Raw genomic sequence first — 25,869 nt, 5'->3', positions numbered from 1 at the left:
GCTGGGATTAAAGGCATGCGCCACCACTGCCCAGCTCCAAACACATTTATATCTATCTTTTTCTAATACATATTTTTTAAATGTATTTTATTTAGCTGTTTTCCCAATTGTTTCTTCATGGTTCTGAGCCCAAGAGGATTTCCACTGTTGCCTGATGATTCTGATTCTTCCATGTTCTGTTCTCTCTGGCCAAGACTGAGCTTTGAGGGATGTCCTAGGGAATGGTGGTACAGACTACTGTGGCATCCCATACTCAGCCCACACATGGCAATGTAGAGGATGGGGACCAGTCTGTATCACCTTTCTAGCATGTACACTTAAGAATATTAACTTGAGTGGTTATACCAAAAACTAAGTCATTTCCCCACAAATTTTAGGGGGTCTTTCTTTTCTACCTCTTTAGTAAGTTTTATATCTCAAGATTTCCTTCACACAGTTTTCATGTAAAAATATATAGTGTATTCAGTTTTAACAGTTTTATCACGTTCTAAGAATTGCTAAATTCAGGACTCATTCCAAGTCTTAACAAGTGGTTCAGTGACCCCATAGGACAAGAGAAAGCCATCAGCTGTCATAATTTTTTGTTAAACAAACCACTCAATGCAAATACAAAAATATTTATTGGTTAAAAAATAAGCTTGTACTTTAGTAACTTGGAGCTTCTGTTCCTGTCACTAATTTCCTGTGTGGACTGATTTTTCACATTCTGGAGGGGCTAGGCATATTACTTGAAGCAGTTCCCAGTCACCATCATGTTAGGTTGTGTATAAAAACACAAGGCTACTGAGTGGTAGTCTGGTCCTGAGACTACGGGCTGCTGCACTGAGATGGACTTGCAGTTTTCATCCAGCACCTCTGCACTGTGTGGTCCTGCTGTGAAAAAGAAGAAAATACCTTTTTTTCAGTTTAGGACTACTCAAAAGTGCAACTATTATGTGTTTTTGGTTTTTTTTTCTCCCCTGTTTTTTGGGTAGTGCTGGGACTGAACCCAGGATATTGGACATGCTAATTAATGCTAATCAAGTACTCTACTTACTGAGCAATAGCCTTAGCCCAAAAGATAGTATTTTAATATTGTTTCAAAAGAATCTTTCCTTTAGCTTAGGTTTTGAGGGATAAATGAAATGCGCTGGATTATCAGAATCAACTCTGTTAATTTGTTAGACTTGTTTTGATATTACAAATAACAAGGGAAAAGGTAGATTTCTTAGTGAACTTTACTTGGAGAGGTTTTCTTGCACAGTTAATCTCATACTGTATAATAATAAGCTAGTAAGAGGCTATCCTATCTAGTTCCTAAGATGATGGGTTTCAAATATGAGTGTGTAGTTGTAACCATCATAAGATGTTTACATCAGAAGTATACTATATTAGTACAAATATCTGACATCTAAAATACATTTACTTTCCTTAGAACATGGCTATTGAATTTTAAGAACTTCAGGAAAGAACAGGAGAGCATTAATACTTTAAAAGTGCTTGATAAACATCCAACAGTGAAGATATTGAGACCATTATTTTGTATGACTATACATACACAAAATCTTTAAGTGCTTTTAACTTGATATGTAATCAGTTGTACTATTTCCCTAATAGTAGCTATTTTTTATATTTAGGTTTGAGCTGCCTGAAATGTTTAAAAGACAGAAAAACCAATTTTAGAGGCAAATGTTTCTGCCTTTCCTGTTCCCCTTTACAGATAAAGTTTACATGTTGTCTATAATAGAGCTAGTTCTCCCTCTCCAACTCATTCTCTCCCATGGGAGAGTGAGGAACTTTGGAGTGTCTGGTTTTAAAACATCTACCTAATTATAGGACAAGATGGGAGCATAAGCATGGTAAAACTATACAGAATGGTGAGAACATGGGTCGATAAAAGTCATCTAGTAAATATTACAGTCTACATTCTTATCAAGCTGTTTTCTCCATACCTTTACATTACAGACTTGAGGTTTCATTTCCACTTCTAAGGACTGCATGACATTTTCTTTACAGTAGCTTTCTGTCCCAGCAATATCAGCAGTGATATTGCTTCCACAAGTCTGTGTGTGGTAGCCACTGTCCATCTTGTAGGAATGAAAAACACAAACACCTAGTCATAAGACTGCAAACTCAAGTCATTTTTCTAATTTACATGAAATACTGTAAGAAATGTAAAGGCTAAGTGAGCATATAATATGAACATCTGAACAATATCATAATGATCATAGCAAATTTAATACATAATCATAAAAATTGCTCTTGTCTGTAATACATTGTCATATATTTCATGGGAAGGAACTATAATTCCTTTAGCATCAGTAGACAAGTCACCAAGTGCTTTCTGCTCTTCTGGGATTACGACCAAAATGAAAGTAGACTACCATCAGTTCCCTTTCCAGCTTGCTTTTCCAAGCTTACCTCTAAATGGCTTGCTTGTACAATTTCTAAATACTGTTTGGAGTATTCAAAATAATACAAAAGTAAAGGTAGCCTGCATGATGTTCATAATGGTACATGTGTAAGAAAAACTTCCATGTTAAAACATACTGGCTTGCCCCCAAAGAAAAAAAGATTTGCACACTTTCAAGTTGGTGGGTAGTACCCTCTTATAACGGAGTATTACCTTCCAAGACACTCCAGGCAATGCCTGAAACTGCAGGTAATACCAAACCCTGTCTACTATGTTTGTCCTACCTATACATACCTGTGATAAGATTTAGCATACAAATTAAGCACAGAAAAGTTCAACAATAACAACAACTATAGCCTTTTTTTTTTTTTTGGTTTTGTAACACTGTCTAACCTAGTTTGCCTTCAAATTCACAGCTCTGCCTCAAACTCAGTACTGGTATTACAGGCATGTTCCACTATGCCCAGTTTTTAAATATGTTATAAAAGTTATAAAATATCTCAATATTTTACTGTACTTTTGTACTTTCAGGAATTCTCTGGCTCCTCTTTGACATACACAAATGGCCAGTATTATGATTTTAGTGCTACAGTTTTTAAAAAGCTCTTTGGATGCAAATAATGTTAGCCTAGTGGTCAGTCTGATAACTGAAATGGCTGCTGTATGAAGAATGGGTAAGTAGGATAGACAGTTTGAGAACATTAGTCAAAGGGTTGTTTAACATCCTGGTGAGAGACGGTTCAAGATACCATGATGTGCAAAATAGCATGGATTTTGAAGCACACTTTATTTTTAAATTTAAACAACTGGGAACCACAGGTATCTACAGTACTGTAAAGAGCATTTACGGAATGAAAATGCTTGGTCCTTTGTGGCACTGCAGTGACACTTTTATTTTGTCTCTAAGTGAGGAAGTGAAGACTCAGAAAGATTAACTCAGTGTCACACTGTAAAGAGATGAATATCAGAGGCTCAAGGTAAAGTTCTAACTTTACAAGAGCCATTTACTTGCAATAATACTGAGTGCCAAACACCCCCTACCCTACCCCCCCCCCCCCACACAAAGCATTGGCCTAGTCCTTTACCTTTCCTTACAAATAAGGAGCAAGGAGAAGTCTGTACTACTTTGCTCCCCTGACCAACATCTAGAATAGTGTATAAGGCCATATATACTGTTACTCATGATCACAAGAAAAATATTCTAGTTTTCATGTCTATATACCCATTTGCTGGTTACTGGGAGTCACACTTCATTAAAGCAAAACCCTTATAACAAGTAAAATAAAATTTAACATTACATCCCAAGGGGAATCCCTAGTTCTGTTACTACTCAATGGATATTTGATCAAAAGTGTAAATATCAGAATGCTTACTAAGAGTCTGCCAATTACTCTTCCTTCTGATATCACTGCCAAATAACTGGTTCATAACTCAGTTCTAATATATAAATGTTATCAAGGCAAAACTAACCCAGTAGTACAGGAGAAAGCAAGGTACACAGGGAGCTAATCCTATTCTATAGTAAGAGGATAAACAGCCAGCCCCATGCAGGCAGTGACTGGCCTCACTGTCTTTCTCTAGACCACTCCCAATATCAGAGCCTATGATGTGCCAGCCAGACAACACATCATCTTGCTAGACAACCATTCCCTGCTAGTATTGAGTGCAACAGCAGCACTTTGAAGTGAAGGATGAAATGTCCAAAACCAAAATATGCCGGGCGGTGGTGGCGCACACCTTTAATCCCAGCACTCGGGAGGCAGAGCCAGGTGGATCTCCATGAGTTCGAGGCCAGCCTGGTCTCCAAAGCGAGTTCCAGGAAAGGTGCAAAAGCTATACAGAGAAACTCTTGTCTTGAAAAACCAAAACAAACAAACAAACCAAAACACAATTTCTCTTCATCAGTGTCAAATGGATCTTAGAGATGGCTCAGCATTTAGGAGCACTTGCTGCTCTTCTAGCGAACCTGGGTTTCACTTCCCAGCACCGCCCCGACAGTTCACAGTCATCTGAAATTTGAGTACCATTGTATACCAGGAAAAGATCCCACTAAGCAAAAAGCGTGAAAAGCAATGTTTACAGAAGATTACACATGAAAAGTTTTGGCTTTCTTACCACCAATAACTGAAAAATAGTCAATGAAGTATGCCTTTCAGTTCTAAAGAGTAATTATGTCTAAGCTCAAAATAGTCATCACATCACATTTTAAAAACTTTGAAAAACACACTCTTCCTTAGGAAGCTACCAGAAAATGTGTCCCAGTAAAAATGAGAAGAAGCCCAGAAAAGAACACAGAAACAGGTGGGTAAGGGGATTCATAGGACGAGGACAAAGTGATAGTGTGGGATGGCAGCTGTATACCGTGGGTAAAAGCCAATGAACTAAATCAGAAGGTTATGAGAAAGCAGAGTTGTGTCTGAATGTTTGAAAGATAATTGTGTGGTAGAAAAATAATGTATACAAACTTACACTAAATTACACTAAAAAAAAAATCTCTGCAAAAATTAAGCACGATACCGTATAAAGTATAAAACAGACCTACATTTTAGCTCAATATGAGAAGGAAATGTGCCAGGCGGTGGTGGCGCATACCTTTAATCCCAGCATTGGGGAGGCAAAAGCAGGTGGATCTCTGTGAGTTCGAGGCCAGCCTGGGCTACAGAGTGAGATCCAGGAAAGGCACCAAATACCCATGAAGGAATCAGGTGACGAAGTGGTAACTACAATTATAGGATATGAGCTTCTAACAGGTAATTCTAGATGATAGTAAGGTATATTTCAACAAAAACATCCTGTCACTCCTCTATAAATGCTTTGCCAACAGAGAAAGTGAAAATGAAGAGAGAAAAAAGTTAACAATACTGTTAATAGCTACTTGACTAGTGTGCTTAGGGTACCAAATTAAGAAGCTAAAACATGGAAAAGAAAATGTAGTATTTTTAAAACTAAGAATGCAGAAGCCAGGATAGGTACTACAGACATACAAATCAGCAAATCTGTATGCAGATGCCATGATGAAACCAATTTTTGTACTTTTGTACAAAAGTCTGTATGCTTTTGTAGTAACAAACCAAACTTTGTATACTGACCTAAACAATTAAGACAATTTAAAATGAGTGCATGGTTCCATTCTATTTCAGTTGTTCTAGCCTCAGCATGCCCAGAGTTAACCAGAACACACGAGGGGGCCTTCAGTGAGTCTCTCAGCACACTGAACCAGCACAGTTTGCTGCTCCCGACTTGGCACAGACTCGGATTAGAAACCATAGACTTGGGATGCAAAACTGCCGGAATCAATACCAGCTCTGCTGTTTACTTGCTTTGTAAACTTGAGGGATTTACTTAGCTCCTAAGGCACAGCTTTCTTAGAAATTTGGAAATATATGATTACATCAAAAAATGTTTACCGTTTCATGTATATAGAAAGTCACATAAAAGTGCTCTAAGTTTTCTTTCTCCCCTAAATTACATTAAGAAAAAACAAAACTATTCAATTTTTAGAATACAAATACTAAGCTAGAAACTGCATTCTTCGGCAGCAGATTCCCAGGAAACAGGTGTCTCCTGAGAGGTTGTATGCAGAAACAGCAACCTAGTTTCTTTTCTGTTCAACATTACTATTCCAAGCAGGCAGTGGTTAATAGGAATATGAAATATGAATAATTAATCCTCCTGGGTTTTTTTTTTTTTTTTTGGTAATTTTGTTTTGATTTCTTTTCTTTTAAAGGCAGGTTTGTACTATAGAGTCCTAGCTGGCCTGGAACTGGCTTTGTAGAGCAGGCTGGCCTTGAACTCCCAACAATCTGCCTGCCTCTGCCTCCCAAGTGCTAGGCTTGATGGTGTGCACTCATGCTCAGCACTCTTGGTAATTTTTAGAATATCAAATGCTATAGTTCTCACATTTAGCTTTTTATTGTTCTGACACTGTAAACACCTCACATTTAGCCTACTCTCTTTCTCACGTCATAACACCCAGAGTCAGAGACTATAATAAATATTCAAAAGCCTTACCTGGATATTACTGCTTTCACAGGGCAGAACACTGCTTTCTGCGAGAGGCCACATGCACATGTGAGACTTATCAATACTGAAGGCAATTCCACTCACAAAATCACTCATGGGTAAGTTTCCATCATTCACTGGCTCCTTTATCCACGTGCTTTCTTTTACTATGTCTATGGGGTCGAACATATCCACGGTCTCATTTTCCCTCTCGCTTTCAACATCCTCCAACAGCGCCAATTCTTTCTCAGAAGTACTAGACTGACTTTGTGTAACCGACATGGCGGTGACACCCAAGGGCTCGCTACATGCCAAAGTCTCACAGTTCAACTGCTGAAGGGCTACTGCTGCATTTGTACCTCGTGGAGAGACATCTGTGGAGGGAACAGTGTCTTCTTCATCTTCACTGTGAGTCTCAAGAGTAAAAGGGATCCGAATCAGTGAGGACAAGTACTGAGGACCACCTCTGAGTCTCCCAGGAGACCAATTTTTAATTGGTGAGCAGCCATCTATGTACGGACTCCTGATGCTCGGATTAGTGATCCCAGTAGAACCGGCTCCAGATGAAGCTTCAGGAGAATGAAATGTAAACTTCCTCTGTTCTGAAGGAACAGAAAAAGGAGGGAAAAATCACATCGTAAAAGCACAAAAACAGAATGGTCATTTTAAAATGATAATCGCATTCATGTCAGAAAAAAAAAGAAAGAAAAAAAGGATTCCTGTAACAGTTGTGAAATTTTATTGTTAAAAAATAACAGCAAAAGCCAGTGTTTGCCTCAACCTCAAAACTTGTTTCCATGGCTCTTTCCAAATTTAAACTAAAATATTTTATTTCTTGTGAATTATTTCTTCGTAAGTATACTGCATTATACCAAAACTGTTCATAAGCAAAGAAGATCCCTTACAAGTTGGCATTAAGAAGCTACAATGTAACAACTGTACTTGGCAAATGTGTTGGTTTTATGTAACATACTTGTAACAATACTCAAACAAACAAAAACTGCAAAGTAGTATTTGTAATAGTAAGGCCTCTAACAATAATTAAAATGATAAAAATGCTTTCACTTAACATTGTTTGCAATGAAAACTTCAAATGACATAACCTTTTGTGAAAAAAGTAAGTCCAATCCATCAAAAGCCTTAAAAATATGGGTAGAGGACACAGCTCAGTGGTGGAACACTTGTTTACCATGTGTAAGACCTATCTATGTTCAATGCCCAGCACAACAGCGGGGAAAGCGCCCTCTAAACATCTGCCACTTTTGATGAATTCTACTTCTGAGAAATTAACCTAAGGGGTTTCAGCCCCAGGACCACGAAAAACAAAACAAAACGAAGACAAATAGAATGATACATGTATGAAATGGTTCAAAAGCATGTTCTTGAGGTAACAATAAATAATTTGAATGATTTGAATGACCTGTGAAAATATCTGAAATAAATGCTTTGTGAAAAAATTAAGAACCAGGGATAAATATGTATAAGTTTGATTATCTACATATCTATATCCACATAGACAAAAGCAAAGTTTATAATTTTCCAAAGTTTTACTATATATTGATTTCCTAAAAAACATTAACTTAAAATTAAAATTGGTAAATATACATTTCTGAACATATTTATTTAAAAAACCTTAACCAAGTATATTTTACGATTTGAATACCTGACTGTCAAATCTACTACTGTCAGAAGGCATATAAATCAACTTATCTCTGAAACTGCCATCTCTTTGACAGAGTGAAGTAAATGCTGCTGATTAAAATAATTAGATTAGGAAAGTTTTATGGAGGGTAAATTACCTCTCCAACCTTTTTTGCACTGCAAAGAATTAAATTAATGTAGCCATTACATAGCATAGACAAGTATTCTACACTCAACTATACCACCAGCCTTTCTGTTTTTAAATGTGGCATATTTATTTGACCAGGATATAGTTTATGAAGTAAAGAGTGGTTCTGTGTGGGTGAGGAGCCTGACATTCTATTATATTTTATATTATCCTGTTTTCTTTTTGTTGTTGTTAAATTTTGGGTATAATTTCCCCCTGCCCATTCTTTCTTACAAACACTCTCCACTGCTTCATTCAAATCCATGGCTACTTTTTCTTTGTGTGACATTCATGTGTGTTCCCAAATACATAAGTTCCACCTGCTCAGCATGTATGTTACTGTGATATACATATTGTTAGAGCTCACCACATTAGCATGTCTACTGGTGTTGTCCTTGTTCAGGACATGTTTAGGCAGCTATAATGGTGAGACTTCATGGATGCAGCTTCTAACGTTTCTAGGAGACACAATCTCACATCACAGCAAACTCCCTGTTCCTCTGGCCACATTTTTATTTTATTTTATATTATTTTATTTTATTTTATCTTTGAGACAGGGCCTTTGTTTTATTGCTGTGAAGAAACACCATGACCACTACAATTCTTGTAGAAGAAAATATTTAATTGGGGGCTTGCTGAGACTTTCGGAGAGTCACTCTGTTATCAGCATGGTGTCGTGCAGGGTGCTAGAGCTATAGAGCTACATCCCGGTCAGCAGGCCCAGGAAGAAAGAAACTGGGCCTGTCACAGGCTTCTCAAACCTCCATCAAGACCACAACTCCTAACCCTTCCAATCCTTTCAAAGAACTCTATTCCCTGGTGACTAAGCATTCAAACGCATGAGCCTATGGGGGCTGCTCTATGCAAACCACCACAGCCTTACTAGATAGCTTGGGCTAGCTAGGAATCTTCATATTCCCAGCATGACCTTGAATTTATGATCCTTCTGCCTCTGCCTCCCAAGTATTAGAATTTATAGCATAAGCCACACATTTGACTTACTCTGTTCCTTTTATTTATTTTTTTTAAATTAAGTTTCTACAAATTAACATCAAAGTACTCATTCCTAACTGCTAAAAGAGCCTTTTTAACAATAAATGTGGGCAATACAAATTTTAGCTATGTCTATCCTTCTGAGACATACCTGAGAGTGGGGTCTTTCCTACTTGAAGTGCAATTGGTGAGAAAGTGGGCGGAGAGACAGCCGATGGGCTGGTTATGCTCCCCAAACTGTATTTTCTTGTACCATTCTTAATGGGGCTAGAAGAAAACTGTCCCTATGATTAAAAACAAAAATTAAATTAGAAAATAAAAATCAAGTCACTAATCAGGAATGTTTAATTTCTCTTTGTCACAGTTATAATGCATATTCCTTGTCTTCTTCACAACATACTTACAAACTAGGAATTCATAAGAACCAACCAATGAAAGGCATCTTGGAAAAAGACAACTAAGACTGCCAGAAAAATCTTGAAATAAAATGTCAGAGTATAATGAATTGGGTTTCAACCAATCATTCATTATATTTCATACCAAGTAGCTACCTGTGAAAATATCTATAACAAATTTATTTTCTCCATCAATGAAAACTCAGTTGTTACACTGCTAATCTTTGGATAATTCAGTAAGTAACCCAGGCCGTGATTCCTTGAAACAATGATCAATTTGCTCACCCTGTCTACCTTAAAAACAAAACTGAAGTCTGACTGAAATCCTATCTACGAACTTTGAAAATGCTTACGAACTATAATACCCAAGGGTGATATGCCTGGCTGTGACCTGAATATCTACCTACATCCAAGTATAGCTACAACACACTAACCACCACTTGCTAGCACACTTCTCACAGTAAATGCCATCTACATAGGGCCCTAGGATATATGGAGAGAAATCGATTGGATAAAACACCTCAAGAGATTCTCGAACACTGCTGGGACTTCCAGGAGAAGCTGAAGGGAAGGAGTCAGAGATGCTCCCATTCACATCCAAAAAGAGCTTTCTTCTGAGAGATGAGGAACTGAGGTTGCCAGGAGATTGGTCTGCAGAGTCATCAGCTCTAAAATAGTCTCCTGCATATAACAATAATAAAGAGGAAGCTGAGCAATGTAAGAAGTAACTCCACTTATAACACCCAAAATGTCATGAAACATGTTTCATTTTTTCTAATACATGTATGTGTAATGTTTAAAATTGTTATTATTTATTTTTGGAGTGTTTATTTATTTGGGTTGGTGTTGTGAGTCAGGGTCTTACTATGGACCCAGGCTGGATTTGAACTTGTGGCAATCCTTCTGTCTCAGCCTGCTGACTGCCAGGAGTGTGCCACCACACCTGACTGGTCATTAGCAGTATATCTGCACCAGTAACGTATTTATCTTTCATGCCCACAGTAAACTTCACTATGATAAAAACACTAACTCTGGCCACGTTTAAGAAACAGGAAAATGCAGGACAGTTTCCAATTTAAAGAAAGGCACCATTGCACAGCCATTTACAAACAGCCAACCAAACGAAAAGCTTCCAGTGGTGTTATTAAAGGGTAGTCACAGTATTTACCCAATATGGCTTCCAAATTAAAATCCACAGGAAGAGACAGCAGAGTCTGACACGCAGCTGGAAATAAGCAAACAGATGTAAGTATGCACACATCAGTGAAGGCATGTGACTGCCAACCACCACCTCCCAGCATGCTCCAGGAAAGTCATTCTACTGGTGCATTCTATTACATCGCATGCCACATTTCTGATTGGAACCCACTAATGGTGGAAGTTAGCTCCTGCCTCTGAGACTGGAACTGCATAAGATACCAGCAGACACTAGGGTATTTCTCAGATTAACAAATCATTCGTGTTTTCTTTAAGTCTTTCCCAAACCAGAAATCAATTCACAAATCACACACACACTTTAAACGGGAAAGCAACACATGATTGCTATTTCTAAAACATGAGTTTTTAAAAGTCATTTCTCTTAGCGCACAGCTCATTCACAGAGCAAATAATGTCTAAGTTTGAAGGTAAAGTAATACTATGGGAACTAAGTTTGGGTCAAAATAGCTGACTATGCACCAAGTCTTTTCTAGACCCTGTTCATACCCACCATTGCATTTCTCTGAGGGACGGGTCAGCTTCTGCCCAACAGGAGAGTCATTGTTGCCATTAAGGCCTAGAAAACAGTTTAAATAGAAAATCATAATTTTATATTTATTTAATTTAGGGTAAAACTTTACACACTGGAGGCTTTCATATTTTAAAGTAAATATCTGCACTAATAATTTTGGCATGTTTCTGTTGGATTATTTAATGAAAAATAAGAATAAAACTAAAAGATTATTATAACAAATAATTTACTATGTAATTACTACTTTTTTGTTCCCCAGACAGTTTCTCTGTGTAGCTTTGCGCCTTTCCTGAAACTCACTCTGTAGACCAGGCTGGCCTTGAACTCACAAAGATCCGCCTGCTTCTGCCTCTGCGAGTGCTGGGATTAAAGGTGTGTGCTACCACTGCCCGGTGTAATTACTAATTTTTGATGACAAACGATTGCATGTAGTTTTGGTATACAATGTGATATTTTGATATGTACATATATTGTTGAATGAGCAAATAAGGCCAATATATCTCAAACAGATTCCGTATTTAATTTTCCCAAAATGGGTTTAGATACATTCAATTAAATATTAGATTATTTTGACCAAATAAAATCTGAAATGTGGTAAATGAAACTATACTCACTTTTATCAAGAGTCAGCAATACGTGTTGCAGGGCATGGTAGTGCACACCTTTAATCCTACAACTTCGGAGCCAGAGGCAAGAGGATCTCTGTGAGTTCGAGGACCAGGTGGTCTACTTAGAGTTCCAGGACAGCCAGGGCTATAAAGAGAGACCCTGTGTGAAAAGAATGCTCATGTTTTTGAATCTTCTGTTTTATAAGATCTAGTGTAGGATTACTGAGTTGACCAATACTAAATGAGAACAGGCATGGGAGAGTGGGCCAAAGACTGAATAAAGGTCTCCTGCTAAATACTGTCAGAATGGGGAGAGGAAACGCAGTCTGGGTTCCGATGCGCTCTTCTGCTGTGAAGCACAGTGTTTCAAGAGGAAATCCAGACACCGTAGTGCCTTACAGACCCTCAGCTTTTGTCCCTTTTCTGGCACTGGTGCAGCTGTCTTCGTGCCGTCCTCACTCTGGGGACCAGACAACGGAATGATTTATGCACATTTCACCACAGCAGTACAGAGCAGAAGAGGGAGGGGGAGGGGAGGGACAAAGTACTCCCGAGTACTTGCCCAGTGACCTACTCCTCTCAGGCCCCACCTCCTACAAGTTCCAAACTCTGCCAAAATAACTGGGAGACCAGTGCCTAAGAACCAGGCATTCTGCCACAGAGGCTTCCCATTCATCTGGACCCCATACGTGAAGGAGCTACCACAGAATAGCCCTGTCACACATGGTGCATGCTTGACAGACAATGATGCTATCACTTGGATCTAGAATGTCTCCCAGTGGTCCATGTAGTGAAGGCTTTATCCTCAGCTTAGTGCTACTTACAAATACATACATCTTAAGGGGTGAGGTTTTGCTGAACGACTGACTTCCCAGCCAACAGGGTATCCCCTTGAAAGGGCCAATGGGACCATAGTCCCCCTCTTTCCTCTCTTTCATACATGGTCATGATCAGAACAGGGTTCCTGCATCATGCACTGCTACCATGATGCATTGTGCTGCTACAGGCCCAAAGCAAAAAGGCCAATCAACTGAGATGAAACCTCCAAAAGTGAGCCAAAATAAAACTTGTTTACCTAGCATGTATGGCCCTGGGCTGGTGGTCCCCAGCATGGCATCCCTGTGTTTACCTAGCATGTACGGCCCTGGGCTGGTCCCCAGCATGGCATCCCCTAGGTATGGTGGCCTACCAACAGTAACCCCAGCATTCAAACGGTAGAGGCAGAAAGATCAAAAGATCAAGCCTTGAACATGAGACCTCATTCAAAAAAGAAAAGAAAAAGTAGAGAAGGAAGGAAGAAGGAAATAAATCCCGTTCTTCTATAATGAGTCACAAGCAAATCTGCTACAGAGGGAAACTTCCTCTATATTATTCTGGACATGAAATAAATCTACTCTCTTTAAAAGGACACACTATTTCTGTTGTCCAAGGGTGATGTGATGAAAACATCTTTGAAGATAAGGATGTGCAAACACACACACACACACACACACACACACAAACACACACACACACACACCTATGCACAAGCACATATGTCAACACAACTTTAACAAGGACACTTTGGACCAGTACCATCTTTTCCTATAACCTCCTGTAGTACGTGGAGGAATATGACAGTCCTGAGAGCTTGTCTCGGCAATACCTTCAAGAGCACAGCTCTGTGGCGCACCTGTCAACTGCTCTATTAGCTGCCATCATCTGAGTCCCCTTTATAAGGACTCTGCTGCTCTGCATTTTCCTGATACTGCCTCACTTTAGCAAAAGAGGTGTCTCAGAAGATAGCTTATATTAAAAATTAAGATTATGCAGAGGTTTATTCATCTGCAAAAATCTAATATTTAAAAAATGGGGAGAGGGAGAGAGACTAGTATTTATCAAAATGTCAGCATGGACACAGAATTTCAAAGTTGTGAGGATTATTCTCTAGCTCAAACCTTTCATTTCCCCAACAGAAAACCAGAATCAAAAAGGACCGAATAACCAGGACTACTCCTCTGGCTAATAGAACCTGGACATTTACAACTCAAGTCTCTATTCCACGCCACTTCAGTTTGTACGGCTGACGACACACTGTATGATCTGAGATACCTGGTTTTAATCCAGGCTTTATCACTTGTACTATCTCAGCAACCCTGGGTCAGTGTTCAACCTTCCTAAACTTATGTTTTCTCACCTGTGGCAGAGGCCAACAACTGCCCCTACCTCCTGGCTCTAAGGAATTAGTGAACACATTTAGTACTGTCCTTGTTGAGCAAGTGCTCACCCCTGTGTATCGACCATTCCTGTGGTTTCATAAGGAATGTTTTTCTTGTACTAAGAGCACACCTACACTTCATTGCTCAAAACACAAAGGGAGCAAATACAAGACAACCACTGCCTGGTGGGAAAGGGAACTTGGAAGGATTGTGGCTTGTCTTTAAATTTCTCTGTTAAATTTACAGATTAACAGCCATAATAATGCTGCCCCCGAGTCGGTTCATCATCAGCCTTTGCAAGGAACAGGCAAGTTATCAAAAACCCCAGCAACTTAGGGATTTTATTTAACAGACCTTCCAACATTACCTTCAATGGCACTCATAATTCAATGCTATATTCAAAACCAGCTATCTACACTGAGGAAGCCAATCCAGGCATCCTTAGAATTATTATTCACTATGGTCATGAAGACAAAAATGTTTTCTGAAGAGAACAGCAAAAAACAACAGAAGAAAACCCAAATGTTTTTCAATTAAGTTTTGATCTTTACTCGACAAGGAGTTAATCTGGTCATGTAGAAACTGAATTTTAGGCAGGCTCCTAACCAAAGCCAGTACTTTGCTGCCTGGCAGTCACTCGTTTTGGAGATGCATGCTGAATACTCACATTTACTGGGATGAAGCTCTAAGGGCTGTTTCCCGTCATGCTCAGTCCACGGAGAGGGTACAATGACATCTTTAGTGAAAAACTAGGAAAATTAAAATTGTTCAATTAGGCATAAACTCTCCACATATGGGAAAGAGCACCTTCATGTTTTCAAATACCCATCTAGTGTGTCATATATACTAACTTACATTTATTTTAAATGTTCATAGTCAACATAACTGACCAGAGTTAAAGGGGAAGAAATATAAAATACACATATGGAGAAGTCTTAATACTTTAAATCAACCATTTAAATTTGAAACTTATAAATTAGGCTAAGGGTAAATTCATAGGTAAATTACTTTTCATTTCTCTGCCAATTTGTTTTGGGGTTGGTGACAAATGTACGTTAGGAGGAAAGAAATAACTGGAGAGAAAGGTACACATAGAAGTAAACGGTGTGATGGACTTAGCCTGTACTAGCTCAAGATCTGATCACCAAATTTTCAGGAATTTGGATTACCTTTGTTAAAGCCAATACTAAAATAAAATTACATAAATTCACAATTAAATAAATTATATGGAATCTTTTAAAAAAGTATTACTTCTGAATTATTTTACATTTGCCAGTATCTATGTTCTTGAAGTTAAGATCACTTTGTATATATATGTGGGGGAATTTGTCTCATTGGGGTGTGCAACTACCCTTTTCCCATTCAGAGATAGTGTAAGAGTAGCTGGAAGCTGGCTATAGTTGGCGTATTTACATTAGGGTAGCAGCAATCACAGAAACCATACGACGTCTACAAAGAGGGAGCCAGTTGTTACACATGTACCTCTATGTCGGTCGGTTGATCGATCTATCTATCTATCTATCTATCTATCTATCTATCTATCTATCTATCTATCTATCATCTGTCGGTCTGTCTATCCATCTTTTATCTATCTGTCTGTTTATCTATAGCTATGTCTTTTGCTCCTAATGAAGTATTTTTCCCTTTCCTCTATTTTCAGGGTAAAACATTTTCTTATTTCTCTGCTACAGATAGAGAGTTAATTTTCTGAACTAAAGCAGTGGTGAGTGGTAAGGAAAGCATGTGAAGTAGATGGAATGGGAAAGCAGAACACTATAGGGAAGTTGCAGAAGAACTGTAAAGGACCCAAGGCTTATGAAGTGTCACACCTTTCAACAGTAACTAGCACCCAAATATGATGGCATTTAAAATAGTAAGTAGAGCAGGGACACTGGAAAGACTGGCAATAATCAGTATGGCAGAGAGGGAAAAAAACAAGCTGCATCATGATAAACAAGAAGCATAAATGGTTCAGTCTCTTAGGAAGGCAATATAGCAAAACCCACTCAGACTGAAAATCCACAAAGCCTCTGGCTTACCAGTCCACTACAAGTCCACAGGAACAGACTACAATACTGATGTAAAGACAATGAACAAACAGATCTTAACATCTGTCAACAAGTCATGTTTATGCATTCTTACTAAAATACAAAAATCTGTACAGGTGATTGTTTCTAAAAATCTAAGAAAGATCAAGAAAAAATAAAAAAAATTAAAAAAGAACAGGATAAGAAGCAAAAGGATGAACCTGCGTGTCTAACATTTAAAGGATGCTACTGTGTATATCCAATTCAGCCCCACTCCACGGGGAGGGCTGCAGCAGCTCCTGAGGGACTGGTTGAGAATGACAGCTTTTGTTTTTCTTTACACTTGACAGGTTCGCTTTCAACATGTACATATAAAATACCCCCTGTAGATCACACTAGTCCTGACCTTCACTCTGATTTTACTCCCTATGTTTTACCTGCCAGGCTTTCCTTGAAACAGCTTCCAGGGTTCTAAAACGACAAGGTATTTCCCAAAACGTTGGAAATTAGAAAGGCCCTGAGCTATTCAGCTGGAGAAGAATTAAGTGATAGCGTTAACGGGGGAATTAAAGGCAGAGATGAAGAGGAGCGCACGGTTTGTCAGGATTAAACATCAGAGCATTCCTTAAAATAAGCTGTAATCTGAAGCACAAGGGATACACAAAACCTGTGTTAGCAAAATGAAGGAGGGCCAGTCACCTGACTCCAGAACAGGCCATTAATACAAATCTTTTGGGGCCCCGAAGAGCCAAGTATTGCTAAGGAATAGAAATGCGTAGTGGAGACGAGAGGGAAAAATGAAAGCTCAAAAATGTCACCATGACACAAAGCCTTTCTGAAGAATGAGCTAGGTAACCCTTATACTCTAGGAGAAGGAACTTAGGAAGAAAAAAAAAATCAGAAAGTCAAAAATGTGGCTTCACTGATTTTACTAAAAAACAAACAAACAAACAAACAAACAAAAAAACCCTTACCTTTGTACTTAGCAGTAAGCCATTTTATGAAATATATTCTAAATCCTAAAAATCCTTAAGTATTAACAACAAAAGACAAAGTCATTGTGAATGTGGAGGACTGAAACCACTTGGCTTCCTTGACATGAACTCCAACTTGAATCGGAAGTGTGCTAATCAGTATCCTGAAAGCATGAGGAAGACACACTCTGTCTAGGCAGAGAATGCAACACTGGCCAACTCGGTCTAGGCAGAGAAGCACTAAGCCAACCACTAGAAGAGCAAAGGAGCACTGAGAGACCCCGAGACAGCTGGAAGCCACGGGTCTTGTAAAGAGCTCAGGATGGCGCGGAAATAGATGGGGAGCAGAGCACCGGGGACCAGAGGGGAGCACCGGGGACCAGAGAGGAGCACCGGGGACCAGAGGGGAGCACCGGGGACCAGAGGGGAGCACCGGGGACCAGAGGGGAGCACCGGGGACCAGAGGGGAGCACTGGGGACCAGAGGGGAGTACTGGGGGGACCAGAGGGGAGCACTGAGGACCAGAGGGGAGCACTGAGGACCAGAGGGGAGCACTGGGGACCAGAGGGGAGCACTGAGGACCAGAGGGGAGCACCGAGGACCAGAGGGGAGCACCGGGGACCAGAGAGGAGCACTGGGGACCAGAGGGGAGCACTGAGGACCAGAGAGGAGCACTGGGGACCAGAGGGGAGCACTGAGGACCAGAGGGGAGCACTGAGGACCAGAGGGGAGCACTGAGGACCAGAGGGGAACCGTACTAAGGACCAGAGGGGAGCTGTGACAGTACAGAATTTCAAGTCTTCCTAAAGGAGATGGAGCACATGCAGAATCAATTCCTGGCTGGCTTAATGATTGTAACAGTGTGGTTACCTCTTCAATGGCCTTTTGTCTTTTGTCTTCCACATCTTTATCTGTTCTATACAGAGATAAAGAAGAAAAATAACCAGGCCATTACTTCAGCTTATTGAACATTAAAAAGAACCTTTCAAAGAAATAATTTCTCTTCATTGAAAACTGACAATTTAAACTCATTTCCAAAGAACAACTGGCATCTTGCACCAATTAGTTAATGGCAGTATTCTGAAATTCACCATTAGCTAGCAGGCTCTCTTTCCTCTCACTTGAAGTTTAAATGGAATAACTTTCTTTTCAAAGGCTTATGTTGATATATCAAGTTACTACCAACAACATAATTTAAATGAAGGGTTTTAAGCAACAAAATGAAGTATTTCATTTGATAGAAAAGCTAACAATTGTTCAAAGTCTCTTTTTTCAAGTATAGCAATTTCATTATAGTAATTTTAGGATATTCTGAAAGGAAATTAACAACCTACTGTTCTGAATAGACAAGTAAAAATATTAATTCTGAAATATAGTAACAATATAAAAATTTGTCCAAATAAATGCTTTTTTTGTTCTAATACTATACAGAATTACAACACAAATTTCTCTGCTATAAAATTTAATACAAAATGTTGGGTCTCAAGCACAAGGCATCACTTGCCAAGGATGTGGCAATTAGCCTTGTAAGACCACTTCTTTATTTTGTTCCTGGAAAGAATTATTGCAATCCATCCAAAAATTGGTAAATAAGTTTTAAAAAAACAATTTCAAATTATTTTCCTCTGTAACTGTTCATGTACATGTCTGCTCCTGCATTAAAGGAAAGAAAAAAGGGAAGTTTGTATGAGGGTGTATGCATTTCAGAAATTTAAGCTAGGTGAATTTTTCCAGTAAGGAAATTATGAGAGAATAAACTATGACGGTCATCCACAAGTCCTGGCTTGGGTGATAAGCATTTTGAGTCTAACAACTCAGTTATTGTCACTATCATGGCCACATCATAACCATATCAAAATGACAGTACATGTGTTAATTTTAGTTTACAGTAAGTTCCAATCTAGCTTCATCCCATTTCAAACTGCTATTTCATCAGAGGAGCTTGAGCCTGAAATATTCAGCTGATTGTTGGAATCAGTTAATTGCTGGAATTGAGAACCCAAAGGGGTCAGATAGGGCAAAGTACCCTGACTAGTACACTACTGCACACCAACGACACACACAGTTGGCAAGTGCTCTGAATCCTGATGTGTTCGTCTGTGCTAATATTCCTGTGTGTGCTACAGCATAACATAGAGGGAAGGCCTGAGACGGCTTGGTTAGTTAAGAGGTATTGGGCCATTGCTTTTTCTAAGAATGAATCAACGTCGTCTGCCGAGAGAGTTTTCACTCCCTTTGGGAGAAGCCTTATAAGCATTCAATGAATTACATCAGTGAGCTATCATTAGACTACATTCCCACTTTTCCCTTCCATAGCAAATCTATCTACTGAAATATTCCAAAATCCTTTCTAAGCTCGGCCAGACAACACACCCCACTGTGGTCTAATTGTCCAGTTAGCTCTTCAGGGCAGGAAGAACATACAGTGCTTCATGGAGCTTGGGAGTATCTTTTAACTGATGATATCACAGTTGTCTATAATTCAATATATTGAAGAGATAAGGCAAAAATTACAGTTCACAACTTGTATACTGGAATTTACAATCCTGGATGTTTTCTCTTCAGCCTAATTCTCTTTGTAAAGGAATTCAGGTGGAAGCTAACTATGAGTAAATGGTCATCAGAAGACCAAGCAGAGAAAAAGGGAACAGAGGGGTAGAACTATTTGGAGGACCATCTCAACATGTGCCTTTCTGTGAATGAATTCTAAAGTCAAAGCAGAAAGGACCCTATTGCTTTGGACTAACAATACAACTATCTTAGGACAGAAAAGTAAACATTGGACAAGCCATCTATTGGATTCTTTTTCACATATTAAACAAATCGACTATAAGCCTTACTGAGCCATCATCTGAGAAGCTTCCTCCTGCATTAGATGGGAACAAATACAGAGACACCCACAGCCAGACATTATGTAGAGAGTGAGAGACCTTGGAACACTCAGCCCTAAATGGGATGTCTCCATCTCAAATCCCTCACCTTAGGGCCAGAGAACTCTGCATAAGAGAAGACAGAAAGAGTGAAAGAACCAGAGGGGATGGAGGACACCAAGAAAACAAGGAAGGCCCTCTAAATCAACATGAGCGAAGCTTATGAACCCACAGAGACTGAAGCAGCCTGCACAGGGCCCACACGGGTCTGCACTGGTCCTCTGTGTGTATATACCATGGCTTCCAGTTTAGGTTTTTGATGGGATTCCCGAGTGTGCGAACAAGCAGGTCTCGGATGCTTGTGCCCTTTCTTGTGCTCTTTCCCTTCTGTGTGTTTCATCTAACCCTGATGTGTTAAGTTTTGTTTCCCTTATTATGTTTTATTATTATCCCTGAGAAGCCCGTTTTCTAATGAGAATCGAAAGGGAGTGGGATCCAGATGGGAGGGGAGGGGAGGAGGAACTGGGAGGAGGAGAGGGAGGGAAAAACATCATCAGGATATATTATGTGAGAAAAAAAATCTATTTGTAATGAAAGAAAAAAGCAGAGAAAAAAGTTAGACTATAAAACAAAGGTTCTTTAAACTCTAATATTGCCTGCAATGCGTTCATCAGAAACCTAGCTATGGCCCACCGGGAAAATGCACGTCATCACTACACCGAGCATCCCTGAGGAGCACAGACAAACTAGTGTGGAAACACCCAGAGAAGCGTGAACTAAGCAGGTGACCTGAGGAATCAAGGAAACAGAACGTGCAGGCCCACCAGACAGCTCCATGGGAAAAGCACCTGTCACAGTACATCTCTCTACCCAAAATCCACCTCTGCCCTCCAAGGTGGAACTAGAGGCCAGCTCCCAAAAACTGCCCTCTGACCTCCACACTGACACCATGCCATGTGCACACTCACACATGTGGACATTGTAGTAAATGAATAAATACTGTTTTTCAAAAAGAACTGCGATTCCTTGATGAACCGTGTTAAAGCTGAATGACGCCTATAAAAGCTCTCTGTTGCCAATAAATGCTATGGCATTCGGCAAGTTAACTTGTTAGATTTTAGACTTCCCCAGACAGGCAGCAACTGAACAGAATCTTTTGTTATCCTGAGACACCAATCAAATACATCAGAAGCCACACTATAGAGAAACGTACAATGTTAAAGTGCTTTTCCATCTAACCAAGTGCTGGGGAGGCCGTGTTTAGGAGTCAGGGGAGGAATGAGGATATGTGCATGTGTATGTGTTAGCTGTACAAGAAAAGGATTCCTATTCTGATTGGAATATCTTTCTAGGTATAATTCTTTAAATTTACTCACTCGGAAAAGAAAAAAATCTACATTAATTGTTTTTTTTCTTGACATATTTACATATATAAATAATCAGCTCTTGGAAGTTTTCACTCTTTACTTAACAGTCTGTTGTTACACGTAAGTACAGGAAAGGACAACTTACCGAGAATGACTTAAGTAGGAGGCCTGTCGATGAATCTCCTCTGGGTCTATTTCTACAGGATTTATTACAGCCAGCTGGTCGATAGACCACCTAAATTCCCCTGGAGTCTAGTAAAAGTAAACATATATATGAAAACAAATTAAAATAGTTCATCAAAATTCTACCCAGTGTTACCTTCACAACTGTAGATGGCTGTAACTTAAAAATCGGTGGTGGTGGTGGCGGCGGCGGCACACGCCTTTAACCCCAGCACTCGGGAGGCAGAGGCAGGAGGATCTCCGTGAGTTCGAGGCCAGAATGGGCTACCGAGCGAGATCCAGGAAAAGGCGCAAAGCTACACAGGGAAACCCTGTCTCGAAAAACCAAACCAAAGCAAAACAAAATAAAAAAAAAATCTTTTAAAGCTTGTATTTTTAAATCTGAGTTTAATCACTCTAAATTAAATGGCAAGTGGTAAGCAAATCACACTAAAGTCAATCTGATGCACATTATCCTTTAAAATATCAAAATCTTCTGAGTAATTTAAAAAATGGCACAGTATTTTAGGAATCAGAATAACAAAGGTATAGAAATACCACAATTAGTACTCATGCCCATGAGTAAACAAAAACTTTAATTATCAAAGGCTAAAAGCCTTTATTGTCACTATGAATGAACTACAAGTCTTAGCTATAGCAGAAGCTCCAACGGTTCATGAAATAACTGATCCTCAAAATATTTAAGAATGGCATCCAGGGCTTCTCCCATATTTTACTATCCAGCTGATCCCAAACCTTACTCAAATCAGAAACTATAATTACAAAGATATTGGGGGAGAAGATGCTATATTTTCTGGCTTTGAAGCTCAATTACAATTTAATTGATGCCGGGCAGTGGTGGTGCACACCTTTAATCCCAGCACTTGGGAGGCAGAAGCAGGCAGATCTCTGTGAGTTCGAGGCCAGCCTGGTCTACAGAGGTAGTTCTAGGACAGCTAAGGCTGTTACAGAGAAACCTTGTCTTAAAAAGCCAAAATAACAAAAAACAAACAAACATAAAATTGCATTGAAATCATTATTTTACTATTGTGTACATATACACATTCATGTTTGTGTGGGTACAAGTGTCTGTAAGTGCACATGCACACATACACAAGGAGCCAGAGGTCAACTGGGGGCATTATCCCTCTTGGTTTTTGAGACAGGGTCTGTCACTGACCTTGGCATATGGCATATCAACTTAACAATCTAGGCTGGCTAGGCAGTAAGCTCCATGGATCTGCCTGTACTTACTTCCCCTACAGTAGGACTGGAAATATTCATCACTAGTGGCATTTTTACATAGGTTCCAGGGATCTAACTCGTGTCCTGCTGCTTACCCGGCAAATGTCAAGCATGCTACCAACTGAGATATCTTCTCAGCCTCCATTATTCACTTTTTTTTTTTTTTTCTGGAGCTGAGGACTAAACCCAGGGCCTTGCGCTTGCTAGGCAAGCACTCTACCACTGAGCTAATTCCCCAACCCCCATTATTCACTTTTGATTAAGACTAAAAATAGCTAAATTTTATCATAAATCAATTAATGTTGGGAGGCCAAATTAATGGTATGACACCATGTGAACTGTGTATGGCTCCTGCACACCTTCTCACTGTCCAGGCTGACATAAAATGCAGCAGAAACAGTCACTTGGTGTCTTAGTTAGGGCTATTATTGCTATGATGAAACACCACGACCAGAAGCAAGTTGGGGAGGAGATCGTTTATTCGGCTTACACTTCCACATCACTGTTCACTCTCAAAGGAAGTCAGGACAGGAACTGAAATAGAGCAGAAACCTGGAGGCAGGAGCTGATGCAGAAGACATGGAGGGCTGCTGCTTAGTGGCTTGCTAAGTCTGTTTTTTAGAGAGCCCAAGACCACCAGCCCAGGGATGAAACCACCCACAATGGAGAACCCAAGACCACCAGTCCAGGGATGAAACCACCCACAATGGACTGGGCCCGCCCTCCCTCCCATATCAATTATTAATTTTTAAAATGTCCACAGGCCAGCCGTGCAGTGGCAGCGCACGCCTTTAATCCCAGCACTCAGGAGGCAGAGCCAGGCGGATCTCTGTGAGTTCGAGGCCAGCCTGGTCTACAAAGCAAGATCCAGGACAGGCACCAAAAAAACACAGAGAAACCCTGTCTTGAGGGGAAAAAAAAATGTCCAACAGGTTTGGCTGCTGCCCAATCTTATGGAGGCATTTTCTCAACTGAGGCTCTCCGCTTTAAGCGGATACTCTCTGAGACTCCAGATTGTGTTGAGCTGACATAAAAGTAGCCAGGACACCTAGTTTTACAGTTTTTCTAGGTAAGTGTGGCTAGCAAATTAAAAGAACTTTGCCAGTTTAGCAAGTAACAGTAAAAACAGCTAAAGTGATGAAGGCTTCTCTAATTTCCTAAAGAGCACATTTTCTTCTGTACCATCTTTCTGAACTATAGTTATCAGAGTACGTATTTCACAATTTTGAAATTGCTCATTTTTGTCAAATTTACTCTGATAGCACAGAAATCGACTCTCTTTTATAACACTCTGCAAGTTTTAGTAGGGCTCGGTGGTTTTGTTTTTTGGGTTTTTTTTTATTTTTTATTTTTTGAGACAGGGTTTCTCTGTGTAGTTTGCTGCCTGTCCTTGAACTCACTCTGTGGGCCAGGCTGGCCTCGGACTCACAGAGATCCGCCTGCCTCTGCCTCCCGAGTGCTGGGATTAAAGGCGTGCTCGGCTTTTTTAAATGGCTGGGTAAAAGGAAACAGGGTTCTCAATATTTCATGGCAGAAAAATAGCATGATTTCAAATTTCAGTGTCTATAATCCCTTATTGGAACATGGCCATATGTGTCCCCAAATTGTCCTCGGCTGCATCTTTTGACCCGAGGTTCATGTGAACAGTTCAACTGGGACCAGGTGACTTGAAAGGCTTTCTGGTTCCTGAGTAAAAAGTTAGTTGCTTCTGTGTTGGTGAGGAAGTTCCTCTCCACTCCTCGTCCACTCTATCCGAGGAATAAAAGCACTCACATTATGTTTGCTGAAAGAACTATTAGAAAATTAGGTGACACAGCTTCTTCTGTACGATATTTACATTTAAAGTCATTTGCAATCACTTCCATTTAAAATCCCCTGTAAACATTAGGCAAGAAAAACTTACTGGTAGTTTTGTGGATTTAAAGACAGAAGGACTGGCAAGGGTTTGTTCATGGAGATTAGAATAATCACTAGGACTTTCAAAGGGATTTAAAATGGGGATCCTTCCTGGAGTTTCCGGCGTTATTTGCATTTTTAATTCGCTTACATCTCCCATAGCCCAGGCAGCAAACTAAAAAAGAAACCATCACAAGTATACATATTAAAATTATTGAGTATCATAGATATTAATCCTGACAAAATATACCTAACATTTCACAAAGAGTTCGCTCCAAACCTAATCCTTTGTGGGTTATTTTTTAGTTTACAAGAGAGCATCCTGTATGTTTCCTCAGATGATCCTGAAACTAACCTTGTCAGTTGGAGAGGTAAAAGCATGAGTGCTATCATTTTTCGGAGGGCGGAACACATGCAGCGAAGTTACATACACAGCAGTCAACTAAGAATTCTGGCCCAGTTAGAGGCAAGCAATTTACACTTAGCACAAGTACCCTTCCAACCAAAGGGATTCTATTTGTAGTTTTCTTGATTCGTGATCTGAAGATTAAATAGTATGAACATCCTCTGGATAGCCCAGTATCTATAATTCTATACAGAACTGCAATTACTCCTGGCACGTTAGCCCTCACTAAAGCAGGGGTGATTGACAGGGTCCAGGTGGGGATTTAACTAGATTTCCCTAAGACCTCCACCCCCACCCCACCCCCGCAGGATACAAAACCACAATGCATTCCTTCCAAAGAGGGTTATAGGCAGAGGAAAAAGAAAGAAAACAGAATTTACTTCTGGACGAGCAAAGTTGAGCCGGCGAACAGCAGAGACGTCACTTCCAGCGGCCACTCAGTTTCCAGGTGCCCCTGTCCCTGCTCCCCTTCCTCACCTCTGGGCGAGCGCACAGGCACGTCGGGAGCCAGGAGGCCAGGGGTGTCCAGTTCCAGGGGGAGGTCAAGGCCTGGGGCCACGGAGGACGCAGCTACACCCGCGGGCGACGAGGGAGTTCGAGCTCGCCGCGCTGAGCCCACCCGCAGGCGCCGACTCTTTAACTCCCTCCGCGCTGTCTCCGGCCAACCAGGGCGCGGGGCGGGGCGAGGCGACGGGCCAATGGCGTGTCACCGCCGTCCGCGAACCAGCCAATGGCGTCGAGGCGGCGGAGTGAATTCGAACGCCAACTCCTCGCTCT

At 40.2% G+C, this 25,869-nt stretch overlaps 1 protein-coding gene across 2 annotated transcripts; it reads right to left on the bottom strand.

Annotated features, from left to right (window-relative positions):
• Positions 1–25,724, bottom strand: Bora (BORA aurora kinase A activator). Of its 2 annotated transcripts, none has more exons than XM_036199858.1 (12): positions 25,473–25,724; positions 24,694–24,861; positions 21,529–21,635; positions 18,017–18,062; positions 14,813–14,894; positions 11,319–11,384; positions 10,779–10,835; positions 10,131–10,291; positions 9,367–9,499; positions 6,404–6,996; positions 1,932–2,066; positions 1–873 (listed from the first exon to the last, which is right to left on the bottom strand). In XM_036199858.1, the coding sequence occupies exons 2-12, from the start codon at positions 24,844–24,846 to the stop codon at positions 808–810; spliced, it is 1,599 nt and encodes a 532-aa protein (XP_036055751.1). In that variant the 5' UTR covers positions 24,847–24,861; positions 25,473–25,724; the 3' UTR covers positions 1–807. The 2 variants fall into 2 exon arrangements, with proteins under 2 accessions (XP_036055751.1, XP_036055752.1); XM_036199859.1 differs by having other exon boundaries at positions 1–870.
• Positions 25,725–25,869: the final 145 nt, after the last annotated feature.

This window comes from Onychomys torridus, chromosome 9, assembly GCF_903995425.1.
Source record: "Onychomys torridus chromosome 9, mOncTor1.1, whole genome shotgun sequence".
Classification (NCBI taxonomy): Eukaryota; Metazoa; Chordata; class Mammalia; order Rodentia; family Cricetidae; genus Onychomys; species Onychomys torridus.
This window is presented reverse-complemented; position numbering and strand designations above follow the sequence as displayed.